Source organism: Nicotiana tomentosiformis, chromosome 3 (genome assembly GCF_000390325.3).
Source record: "Nicotiana tomentosiformis chromosome 3, ASM39032v3, whole genome shotgun sequence".
Taxonomy (NCBI): domain Eukaryota; kingdom Viridiplantae; phylum Streptophyta; class Magnoliopsida; order Solanales; family Solanaceae; genus Nicotiana; species Nicotiana tomentosiformis.
Genome location: NC_090814.1, coordinates 43,890,832 through 43,904,230, shown reverse-complemented (window position 1 = coordinate 43,904,230; position 13,399 = coordinate 43,890,832). Strand labels below are relative to the sequence as shown.

The window sequence follows — 13,399 nt, the reverse complement described above, 5'->3', positions numbered from 1 at the left end:
AATGCTTCTAAGTGTACTTTTCTCAAAAGTGCATTTTAAAAAAGTACCTTTTGGGGTAAACAACTTTTTTCTGCTTCTCAAAAACTGCTTCTACATCTAACCAAAAGCATTTTTTCCTTCTAAAAACTTGGCCAAACACCTTAACTATGGAAAAAAAAAAGTACTTTTGACCACCAAAGAAGCTATAAATGTCATTGGACAGTGATAAAGCATACCCTACTTGCTTAGGACGAGACTAAATGTTGCATAACAATTTCCTATGAGGTCTCCCAAAGTCGAGTACTATTATTTGTATCGTTTTTCGTTGCTTTGGCTGATAAGTTTCATGTTTTATCCTCTCTTCATTCTTTTTCTGGTTGATTATCGACCATTAAGCAACAAATAGGTGGGAAGGCATTGCCCAAGAAAGAAAAATTAAGAGCAACTCGCTTAAGGAAAGAAAAAAGATACAGTAGCAAGGACTTAATTTCAATTGGAACAAGCTATGATATGTAAGGGCAATGGTGAGGTCATAAATGCGGGGGGGGGGGGGGGGGGGGATGGGCAAACCTATATAGGGAGATGGATCACAAAGAGTGAAGGATTACGATCAGATAGATGACGAGCAACGGAAGATAGGCTTTCAAGCTCTGTACAAATGATGGATAGAAACCTCTATCAGAATTTAGACTACCCTATTTCTACAAAAACTTGAGCAACTACCAATAATCTCCTTTAGCTCAATGAAAAAAAGGTACAATAGCTAATAGAGGCAGAAAGAGTACATAGGCAGCAGAAACTAAAAATACAGATCACCGCGAAAGCACATTACAGCATTGTTATTATTGCGTCTACAATGGCGTTGACATCTTTATGATCCTATCACAAAGGTTTTTCAGATGCTCTGTAACTGAGAAAACGAAATGCGGATGGTTGAGCCACCAAGGGATGTAGCATTTTTGCATACCAGTGCCTCAGTTGCCAGCTCCTCCTTTTCAAAAAGAACAAGAGCCTGCTGTTTGCCATTCATCTCAAACAGCTTATTATTGATGATGGGACCATGCTCCTCCAGATGTGCCACGATCTCTCCCTCTGTTACATCCTGGGGCAGGGAGGACAGGTGGATCATCTTAGTAGGAGAGCAACAATACCGGTAGTTTTTAGCAGCATTACGGTTAAATCGGTTGAGATTTGAATTTGAGTAGTCATGTGTGTCCGGTCCGGTAGTAATATTGGGGTGCTTTGAGAAGTTGACTTCCAGCCGCTTATCAAATAATATGGCGCCCTGTATCCAAATCCGGAGGGGGAAATAGTTTCAGTATAATGTATACCCGTAGAGACTCAAAGGAAGCAAAAAGATATAAAGGGCTATAGCACATGCATAGATGAATCTAAATGAGACAATTGAGAGTAGTTAACCATCGACATAATTTAGTTAATGGTTAGATGAGCTGTATAGCCAAGAGAAACCATGAACGAAAATAGAACTTGCTCCACGCATGACTAAATATTTTCTAGTGTCCTGGTATATCCACATAATTGACAGCAGCATAAACTGAAACATTTTGGATCTACAAAAAGTAGTTATCAAAGGTATTGGATGCAACAAATTTACTAATATGTTGTACTACATATGACTCTGCTTCATCCATCTGCTTGGTGAAAATCGAGGAATCAATGCTACTGGCAAAAGACATGACTGCTGGTTGTTAGGAAACATATAATTTGATCCAATAAAGAAACAAAACAAAAACAAAAAAGTTATCTTTGAGAGATAAAGGAAGAATTTTTAACTTTCTTCTTTCTAGTCTTGAAGGAAGGGGGAGGGGGAGGATAGGAGAGATAGAATAATTACGAAACTCAGATAAACATGTGAACGAAAACTAGAAGAGAAGCTGCTGGATGCTTTGAAAGGTATCTGTGTCTAGGTTGCTGATACCAAATGGAACAAATAACCTCCAACTCCAAACAAAACAACAGATACAAAAAAGGATAATATCATCCAGACCTTCAAAAAATGAACAGCCAACTCAGCCTGGAAGCCATCACCCATCTGAACCAGCGCATGATCTGGTTTATTGCGCAGAATCTTAATTCTGACAATGTTTCCATAAAGGGAAAAGAGATTAAAAAGCTTGTCCTCATCTATTCTCTGCAATTAGGAGAACCCAATCAGAAGAAACGTCAAGATAAGTAGAACGACTTTTCAAAATATTAAAAATGATAAAAAGGAGAAAGAGTCTTTTGGTACTCATACTGGGATAAAGAACAGAAGCTTACATCTGAATCTAAATTAGACACAAGAATAGTACATCTGTCATTTGTCCCGCTAATTCCAGGTGGCAAACCACCAGCAAACGCAGCTGCAATTGCTTCAGCATTTCCCATCTATTTAAACAATGTGGAAAAAAAATTGAGGTACTTATTATTACTACTTCAGTTCATGTGTATACGAGAGAGAGAGAGAGAGAGAGAGAGAGAGAGAGAGAGAGAGAGAGAGAGAGAGGATTGGATCAGGAGTGGGGGTGGGGTGGGGGTTAAAAAGAGAGGTTAGTGTAGAAACACGGGAATATAATTATAGGATAGATAAAGATGGGAATAGGATAGGAATCATTATAGAATCACGAGGATAAAGTTATTGAGGTAAGTATAGTTGGGTATATGATTATCTGATAATACTTGTAAGAGGAAAGGAGACAATTTATGTCATCAATGACTAAACTCTGCAAATAGGATTAGATGCACAAACTCTGAGAAGATATAGACACCTTCTTCCAAGAAATTCCAAATGACAAACAAATCTTTATTGGAGGAGATCTGAATGGTCATGTCGAAAAATATAGATGGTTTCGGTTCCGGAGAATGGAAAGACAAATGAAGATGTTACATATAAAATCAAAATACTGAAACAGAGAAGTGTTACCAAGTGTATGTGATAGGGAGATATCTACTAAAATGAAAGGTAAACAATTGTAAGATCAGCAATATTATATGGGTGAATGTTGTGCTCCAAGGTCCTACGTATCCACAAAAGTGTCATAAGAACACAGATGTAAAATGGATGTGCGTCATTCAAAGATTAAACAGACAAAATTATCATATCTGGCAGAAGGTGCAAGTAGCACAGACGATTGGTCATGCCATACGTTGATCTCTAGATGCACCGATTTGTAAGTGCGAAACCATGGTGATTGAAGATATTAAATGGTGATGAGGTAGACCTAAAACCACAATGAAGGAAGTTATCTCAAGACCTATGATCTCTTGGAATCTATATATGCTGAGCAAAAAATAGAGCACAATAGAAGAAAAGGCGATACCAATTAATTAAGATTGAATTTTAGTCAAGCAGGTACGTATGCTTTAGGTCTAATGTTTGCTAGAAGTCTTCTGTTCTTGTAAGAGATTAATATGCCAGTAGGAAATCTAGAGAATCGTTACTGCAAGAAAACCTAAATATCTAAATATAAGGATTGTGAGGGGTTGAAATGGAGCAGCATGATAGTGAGGATTCATCTAGCCAAACCCAAATAGATTTAAATTGAGGTGTAATTGTCGTATATGTGTAAACACAAGACAGAGAGAGGGAGGGAGAGGGAGAGAGAGAGATTGGGGGAAAAAAGAAGTTAATGTGTCACCAGAATCAGCAAATAAAGCTTCATCATCATTAATCATTATGCATGTACTATCACATTGAGTGCATAATGATGGTAATATCAATACATACTTCATAACAAATACTGATAGCAAAGACAATAATGGTATAGAGGTAAGAACAATTAATGTAAGGACAGCAAAAGTGCGTCGAGGTCACGCTCAGCTATCCAGATCTGCCAGCTCACAGATAGATAAGCAACAGATGTTGAAATACTTGAAGATGTAATTGAAGCTGTTTTTTTCTCCAAAACAACAAAAAAAATTGTTAAAGATGACGAGAAGATACACACCTGAGGAAATCCACCTGGAAAACCAATAAGAAAAAAATACAGTCAGCAAACTATATAATATTTGGCATTGAATAGAATAAGATAAGCATTAAGTACCTGCATGAGCTCCAGAACCTTGGAAGGAGTACATATCTCCATATCCTTGCTGTCACACAATGAAAAGTATTGAAATCAAACCCATATTGGGAACAAACGGTATCCGAATAAAAATAGGTCAAGAAAACTACCTGAGAGGATTTGCCCTTCTGTTCTGATGGTAGATTCGGGTTAGTGAAGTCCCTACTCGGAAACGGAAAGCACAAAATTAAAACTGTCCCGACAAACTATTAAATAAAAGCTTCTTTCACGATGCTTGAGAGGGGAAGAGAAAACACTGAAATTGAACAAAAGTACCTTGAACGTTCATTATTGTAGTTCACTTGCAATTCATCTAGGCTAAATCACAAATAAATCTATGGTTAACACAGCTATCACAAGAAATGAGAGAAAAACTGGAAACATTTGCATGCAGATATGCAAGTAAGGTAAATTGTAGAGCGGACTGAAACCTACTTAGAGAACTGTATGTCAAGCTGACAGCAGCCATCATATATATTACGCCCCTACAAGAAAATTGTATGCATTAAGCTTATTTTATCTCAAATAATAAACCAACCTGAAATAATCCAAATAAATTAAGTGATTTTATATTATCACAAACACACCTGAAGTGAGTTCCTTGCAGAAACAGCACTTTGTTGTAGCTGAAACTGGATTAAAGCTTGAAAACCTACGCAGTTCATAGAAAATATCAGCAGAAACAAGAGATTATGCAAGATATGGTCAAGAATGCATTAATGCAAGCATAAATATTAAAAGCCCGAATATCCTCCACGAAGCAATAGAACCATAAGAATGAAAACAAATGATTTAAATCCAAAATTGGAGTCCTATGATACAACAAAGAAATCCCCATTCCTCTCTTGATCCTTCTATAAATTCCAGCTAGTCTTAAATCCAAAACAAGAAAAAAATAATGAACGAGTATATATATATATATATATATATATATATATAGAGAGAGAGAGAGAGAGAGAAAACTTGAAGGTGCTGACCAGCCGACTTCTGAAACGTAACGATCTTCTCTACAAATCCATGTGGAGAAAACACTTGATGCAGCACATCCACAGTTATAGGGTATAGCATGTGATGTATTGTGACTAAGAGAATTCGGTTAGGCTGAGAGTCCAGAGAGCCGAAAGAGCCGAACAGCAGAGCAGCATAGAGACAGAAGAGAGAGAAGAGAAGAGAATGAATAGAGAAAAAGATGACAGAAAGGATAAAAGAAGTAAACAAAACAAAAAAAGCTTCATCTTGGTTCAGTACTTAAAAAGGGCATAAAGACACAAAGATCTATGCAAGAGATAATGACAAAAGAACATGACAATAAGCAAGAAAGTACAGAAAGTTACTACTGACTTTTAGATCATTAGTCCAGTGCCTGATCCCAAATCCAGTGTCATGTCTCCTAATTATTTCATACAAAGTGACACTTCTCTAAAAAAACACTTTTGCGCCTTACTGGCAAGTGTTGCATCAGGTAAAAACTGAAAGATGCAAATAGATTATTTTTTTAACAGCAATGCTGGTTTTTCCTGCTTTTGGATAGTCAGTCAGATCAAGTTTAAAATCGGTGAGGTGGGCTAGTCACATGCTTTAATTCTTGCAGTTGCCTGATCCATCCCTTAATCCCTATTTCGATTACAACTTGTGCTATGGACAAAGTGGAGTTAGACTTCAGTAGCCTGCTTTCTCTTTCAAGTCATCAAGAAGCATTGCTTGCACAAGGAGGCCTATAGTTTTTTTTCAAGGACATACACTCCTGTTTTCAACTGAAACGATCAGTTGACAACAACATAGCAACCCCCCCCCCCCACGCCAACCCCCAAAACAAAAGGATCAGTTTCTGCTTGCCTGGTAGTCGGCAAGATGTATCACTTTGACCGATTTTTACTATTAGAAATTGTGGAAGAGAAGAACCACTTAAGCAGCTTAAGGAAGTGAAATGTTTTTAATAGGAAGGAAACGTTGCAAGTCAAAGCTAATTGGTCCATCACATTAGTGTAATCATGAAATCTCAAATTTTCTCCATTTATTTCCACAACTTGCACTAGACATCACACTACTCTAGCGATACATAATCCATTAACTTTAGTTTAATTTTTGCTAACTTATGTTGCGTACGCTAGTAGAGATTTTGGCATAATTTTCTTCTTTTTTTTTCCTTTTCCTTCGATGAAGTAAGTGAAATTTTGGCATGTTTTCAGTCAATTAAAATAACACACACAAAGATGGTCATTTCACATCCCAGTGAACTTCATTAATTACTTGTCAAATAACAAACGATTGCCTTAAAATACTCTTCAATGTCATGACCATAAAGTGAATGGTGAGCTTCTGACTAGATCTGCTGTAGAATGAACTAGTCATAGAAGTAACTATCTTTTAATCAAACACACACACACACAAAAAGTGACTCTCTTGAACATGAAGATGATTAATGCATGTTGGGATTAAAAAGAATAACAATGCAAATGCAGTGATCTTGCACTCGAAGTCTCAGGGAGGACTAGAGGAGGGGTAGTCGTCAGTAAATCACCCCGCCATGTATAGGACTGAGTTAAATACCAGTGAACCACAAAGAAACGTGCAAAAAGAAACATCACTGACCTCATCTCCTCGCCCTTGCGTATTTTGATCCATAGTTGTCAGTTCTTGGTGAGATGAGAACTGAACATAAACATTCCTCCCCCTATAGGACAAGAAAACGAGTCACTAATCAATGTCCTACAGAGCATGCTGATAAAAATAGTGCAGCTTACAGCTTGAAATACACAGATGATTCGAAAAGCTACATATAGAGTTCTCCAAATGGAATACTAGTTTCTGTCTTAGAAGGTACCTTATGCTGGGCTGAACATTTGTGTAGAATTGCAATGCCTTTACAGCTGAAGGGACATCTTGCATTTGTAAGAGGGCCTAACAGGTACAAGAAAAAAAAAAAAATTTAGAAGTAAATTCATAAATCATGAGGCCATTCAATGTGCAAGTATGAAAGAAGCACCTGATTTTTTGCCCTAAGCATTACAAGTTTGGTAATGACGCCAAATGGCTGGAATAGTTGAAGTAAATCATTCTGGAAAAGAACAAAAAATCAAAAGCATATCAATTAGTTTCCATCAAAATCGTTGTTTTGGTGCATCATGAGCTGGAGAAAGATCTAATCTATGTTATTATATATAAAGCACAAAGCTTCAAAGCGAAATATCAATCAAAATTTTACCCCTTCGAACTTATATTCCATATTGAGCAAAATTGTAACTACAATAAATATATTTTTTTTCCTATTTACGTTAGAAATTGTTAAGAATATCTTTTTACTTCGAACACAATTACATTCATTCTTTCTTGAAAAGCTATTTTCCTTTTTTATTTACTTTAGATATATTTGTAGGAATGGATGACAACTTGATCCCTTTTTTAGTGTTAAAACTTTTTGAGAAAACAATTTAATTCCTTCTTTGAAAATGTATTTTCCTCTTTCATTAACGTTAGATTTTAGGGATATTTTACCTTCTTTTATTTATGTTAGGAACTTGAGAAATATTTTACCTTTTCTAGGGAAAGGGCCAAATTACCCTTGAACTGTTTGATATTGCGCAAATTTTACCCTCTGTTTCAATTTTGGCCCAATTTCTCCCCCGTTGTTAGCCAAAAGTTGCATAAATACCCTTCACACTAACGGAGCTCCAGCTCGAATAAACATATAACTAAAGTTAATACGCATATAAATAAATAACCATTAACCTGTGATCCCTTATTAAAGAAAGCCCAAAAGAAATACATAAAGAAAAGGAGGAGAAAAACCTAAAGGACTAAAAAGAAGCTGATCTTCCTTTCTCCTCTCCCTCCATTACCTCTTTTTGGAGACCTTCAATCAGCTCTCCAACTAAATTGCCCTTTATGGCCTGGCAATGCCCTACTACAATGGCAGATATTTCCTTTGAAGCCTCCTATCCTTTTTACTCTAATTTTTTCCTTTTCTCTAACACCGGCCTATCTTGTCAGGAATCACCGCCAGTATACTCCTCCCTACTCTGTGGCGGACTCCCCTAATGTTCCAATCTCTTTTTCCAATCTTCACACTCTCCTCACTCAAAAATCCAATCTCCGGGAGAATGACCAGACTCTGATCACCTTCATCAAAATGTTTGGTCAACATGAGCTCTTCAACCTTTCGGTCTTGCTAATCATGTCCCATCGTTGTATCCCTTTTCCTCCTCTAATAATTTCTTAAGCTTATTTTCGTTCTCAATAGAGCTCCATTAGTGGGAGGTTATTTATACAAACTTTAGCTAATAGTGAGCACAAGATTGGTCCTACATTAAAATTGAGGGTAAAGTTGCACAATACCGAATAGTTCAAGGGCAAATGTGATGATTTCCCTTTTTTTTGTATTTGGAACTTTAGCAATGTTGCTGTTACTTTGAACACCAATTTAGTTCCACCTTGGAATGGGCCAAGCTCATTTAATTCCATATAGAAAAGGATATATAAAAGAATTCAATCATGAATTAGCCTCTAAAGTTCGAAACTGATTTATCTTTTTTGTTAAATTTCATCCTACTTAATCTTCAATATTACAAGATGATAGCGTTTTTCAAAAAAAAAAAAAAGATTCTTTTGTAAAAAAAGGTATATCTCTTTCATTATTTTGTCTTTTTTTATCCAATAATTAACACAAAATACATGTACACCGTGCATGCATAAAGACTAGTTGATTCCAAATAAAGGAATGCAAAGGGAAGTAATTGTCTCCACTTTCAGATCCAACATTTACTACTGCAAAAGGAAGAGTGCACTGCTCCTTCAAAAAATAGATGAATAAACACTATAAGCCAGATTACTGCAAACTGATTCTCTTTCAAAATTCAGTCTAGGCCATAAAAAACAGCAGTAACCTGATCTTCAAGAGATCCATGGAAACCTCAATCCCCAAACTGATTCTCTTTCAAAATTCAGTCTAGGCCATAAAAAACAGCAGTAACCTGATCTTCAAGAGATCCATGGAAACCTCAATCCCTCCCCCCCCCCTCCCCGGGATGCAGCCCACAAAAAATATTTTGACTGGTACAACTTTTCAAGAATTTCAGGAAGGGGCATGGTACATACAGAAATTGCAAGAATGCTCAAACGGATTTCCTTCCTGCAGCTGTTTCAGTATGTCCTTTTTTTCCCCCAAAAAGGCAAAAACGCCATTACATCGGATTTATCTCAACTTCCTCTCTGATTAGAGAAGGTACATTACTTGTCAAAAAACAAGAAACTAGAGAAAAGGTACTCATTGTTTCATACATAGTTCTTTCTTCGCTATGCATCAGAAGTACAGGATTTTCATTTATACTAATTTATGCATACGTTCGTAAGCTTACAACAGCGTAAAGAAAATGATGTCAAACACTACAAACACTCATCCTTATTAACAAGGGCAGTAACCAACGACAAAAACAACTTGCTTATGAAAATTTGGAGCTCACGGGTCACACATCAAGGTAGATACCCATCAAACAAAAATTATGAAAGACCCTACAACACTACCTCTGAGATCTCATGTCCCACATTGCGAACATGAATGACCTTTGAAGGATCAGTCATTTCTTACCTGAATCACAACAAAACAATGAAACAAATTGAAATATATAAACTACTTAAAAGCACATCATACAGAGTGCTGAGAAATGATTAAGCACATACAAGACATAAATTTGCAACAGAGGAAAAGAGGATTCAGGAAAAGAAATAAACAAGAAGAAATAGCAGCCAAAAACCAATTTTTCTATCTTATTTTGTAAGTAACGGAATAAGAAACTCAACTATTGCCAACAAGGCTACCTTAAAGAGTGTTTAACGCAAAAACTGTGTTATTTTGTAGTTCTAGTCTTTTACTTGAAATCATCATTTACCACTAATTTTTTACTTAAGGTAACAGAATATAGCAGTTCTCTCAAAATTTTTTCCCATCCAAAGAAGCAGATGTAGCTTACAACAGACGTGGCACTTTAAAAAGCAAAATAAAACAAGATTAAGCTTTTCTAGCAAAACAAATACACAATTAAGGTTTTCCGGTAAAATTTAAAAAAAATCTCTAGTTAGCAAATAAACCAAGATTCAGCTTTTCCAGGGGCCAAACAATTTTGATCAGATTTTCCTACACAGAAAAAAATATTAGTGATTCAAAAATATTCAAGAACTTCAAAATTGCATTGACTACAACATCTTATGCGGTTCGAAAACCCAGTGCTAACTGAATAAAAAGTACAAGAAAAGTGGATAAACACGTTACAGAAGAAACTAAACTTAGATCTAACCTTCAGACAGACAGAGAGAGAGAGAGAGAGAGAGAGAGAGGGACTAGGGTTTGGAGTACGACATGGGGATTTTTCCTTTTTATTTTTTATTCGAAGTCGTCTCTTGTAAAATTCCGGAAAAGTAAAATCATTTTGTAACTCAAAATGATATTTGAAAATTAAAATTACGTTTGGACATCAATATAATTTTAGATTATTTTTTAATTTTTGTGAATGATCTTGAGTAAAAAAAAATTGAAAAAAAAAATTGGAGTTTTTAAATTTTATAAAAAATTTCAAAATCTTCAAGTGAAAATTAAAAATTTTATGGCCAAACTTATTTCGAAAAAAAATTTGAAAAAATATTATGGCCAAACGGGCCCTTCTCGTCAAGTTGGAAACAAACTTTTTGGGTTTTGGCTAATCAACGTGAAAAGTGCTTTTGAGCAATAATTTATATTTGGCCAAACTTTTCAAAAAGTGTTTTGAAATATCAAATTACAAATAAGGACATGAAGAGATTAACTTAATAGTTAATATTATATAAGTAAATAAATAAGTTTAAATATTTATTACTAAAAACAATAATTAAGTTTTTTCATTTTATTTAAGTAAAATATAAAAATAAAATTAAAAATTACTTTAATTCTTTTAGATGATTTAAAATAAGTACGGTTATTTTGGTATATAATATATTTTGCTAAAGGTATATTTGGCAGACGAAATTACTTTTGCTTCTGGAGAGAAGATACTTTTTGCTGCTTCTTAAACACTGCTTCTGCTTCTTCCCAACAACACTTTTTTCCAAAAAAAAAATTGACCAAACACCTAAAGTTGAGGACAAAAGTACTTTTGAGAGAAGAAAAAAAAAGCACTTTAGCCCCGGAGAAACTTGGTCAAACAGGTTATAAACCTATTTAAGGTGCTTGATTAAATAAGACAGTTTAAAGAAATAAATCAAATTATGATTGAATTTATATTTGCTAAATGGATACAATCCGCATATGGTAAAACTTCATATGAGTTACATGTACTTTTATTTTCAATGAGTAGCTTAGCATTTATTGTCACGCCCCACCTCGGGAAGCGCGACCAGCGCTCAACCGAGGGAACCCGGCTAAGCAAGCATGTTAGATACCTTCTACCCAATTCACCCATGATCAAGAAAAGATGTGATTTCATTAATTATACAGTAGGAAACTCATTCATACAATCTTAAATTGTTTCATTAGACATTGCGTCATTAAGTCTCAAAATACACATTTCTCATAGTCTGAGTGGAACAAGTGATCAACACAGCATATACTTGTTTAATATTCCCAACACCCATATACAACCCACATAGTGTCTACGGAGCCTCTAAAGATACAAAGAGAGTAAAGATGGTGCCGGCAACAAGGCCCCGGTTATACCTCAAAAAGTGACCATAATATAAACAAAAGGTACAATACATGACCTCGGAATGAAATGGGGCTCACCGAGTCCGCTGAGGAGAGGATGCAACTATCTGTGATCAACATTGTTTGCTATGTAACCACCTACATCCATTTAAAGATGCAGCGCCCCTGGCAAAAGGGACGTTAGTACCGTCGAATAGCACTAGTATGTAAAGTTAAGCACCAACTCAATAGAATGAATAATAATACAAGAGGAACAGTCAAGAATTCAATAAGGGTTTCAAATAATAGTAAAACAACAAGTTAGGGATCATATACGTTTTTAAGACAATTTTCATATTATTAGGTTGGGTGATCTTTAGCACTGATATTCCACAATTCACAATGCTCCCGTATTCTTACACGGAGTCCGATCTCGGCCCGATCGGTTAGGCCATCTCATTTGAGACATTACCACAAATTCATTATAATTTTCGGCACAGTACCACCATGTGTGCGACATGGCGTCCGATCACGGCCCGATCGGCTAGGCCATCTCATTTAAGACATTACCATAATTTTATCCACAATACCACCGTATTCTTATACGGAGCCCGATCTCGGCCTGATCGGCTAGGCCATCTCACTTAAGACATTACCTTTTCGGTCAATCATCTCACATCGAACTTCTTTCATATACTTTCAATTCATTGGCCTAGTGATTACAATTACAAAGTCATTCTTAGCACTTGGCCGTATTTCATAGTTCCAGTCCCCTTTTCCACCTTCAAATATCATTATCATTATCAACATCAATAAGGCTTCCCATTCAAGACATTAATTCACATATGAGCAATTTGGGAAATCTTAGGCCCATAGAGGCCTTTCATACAATTTGGCAAGGCAAACTTTATTTCAATCTTGACATGAAGTCTTAATATTCCTAACACATATCCCACATTTTGAACATATTCTCAAATGGCAAGATGACATGATTAAGCATTTAGCATAAACATTAAACAAACATCCTTCAACATAACCACATTAGGAAAAACCAATTCAATAATGATCAGGGACTTACTCCAATTATATAAACACCATGGGATTCGATTCTAAGAAGAAGGGGGTTTAGCCAACATACCTCAATTGAGTCTCTTAAAACCCTAAGATGTTCCGCACTATTAGCAACTTCAATCTATTTTAGCAATATAATAAAATTGAACCAAAATTAGGAAGATAAACATGATTTTAGCTCATTTGAGCATATTATCAAACACTATGTGTGCATCAATGTTTTAAGGCTCTTTTGTGGAAGATTCCATCATTTTTCAGCCCATTCTCTACCATTTTTAGCTCACAATCTTCCCACATACTACAAAGATACATGCATGCAAGGTAAGCACTTACATCCCCATGAATTATCTTACTATTGTCCCATTCTAGTTACATTTTAAAATTAAGAGTTTGGGTAATAGAATCTTACATCTTAGAAAGAAGACCTAGGTGCCTCTCTTGGTAATCTTCAATATTTAAGTGAGAATTGAAGAACAATTTGATGAAGATTACTTCTCCCTCTAGGAACCTCTCTCTCACTCTAAAAATATCAGAAAACATGCTCAAAATGATCCATAGGGTGTGTTTTAACGGAATAGGGTCGGGTTTAAAAACCCCAAAATTGAAGCTCTGGTTCTGCGGTCGCATATGCGACCGC

The 13,399-nt window shown here is 35.7% G+C and overlaps 1 protein-coding gene across 4 annotated transcripts; it reads right to left on the bottom strand.

Moving 5' to 3' along the window:
• Positions 1 to 690: 690 nt before the first annotated feature.
• On the bottom strand, positions 691 to 10,420 carry LOC104093436 (polypyrimidine tract-binding protein homolog 3-like). 4 transcript variants are annotated; one of them, XM_009599176.4, is made up of 15 exons: positions 10,334 to 10,420; positions 9,564 to 9,627; positions 7,030 to 7,101; positions 6,868 to 6,944; positions 6,636 to 6,717; positions 5,021 to 5,144; positions 4,631 to 4,695; positions 4,479 to 4,528; positions 4,320 to 4,361; positions 4,154 to 4,205; positions 4,023 to 4,071; positions 3,927 to 3,940; positions 2,260 to 2,367; positions 1,988 to 2,131; positions 691 to 1,264 (listed from the first exon to the last, which is right to left on the bottom strand). In XM_009599176.4, the coding sequence occupies exons 2-15, from the start codon at positions 9,618 to 9,620 to the stop codon at positions 875 to 877; spliced, it is 1,326 nt and encodes a 441-aa protein (XP_009597471.1). In that variant the 5' UTR covers positions 9,621 to 9,627; positions 10,334 to 10,420; the 3' UTR covers positions 691 to 874. The 4 variants fall into 4 exon arrangements, with proteins under 4 accessions (XP_009597471.1, XP_070052994.1, XP_033511313.1 ...); XM_070196893.1 differs by having other exon boundaries at positions 9,564 to 9,622; positions 10,237 to 10,403; XM_033655422.2 differs by lacking the exon at positions 10,334 to 10,420 and adding an exon at positions 10,128 to 10,218.
• Positions 10,421 to 13,399: the final 2,979 nt, after the last annotated feature.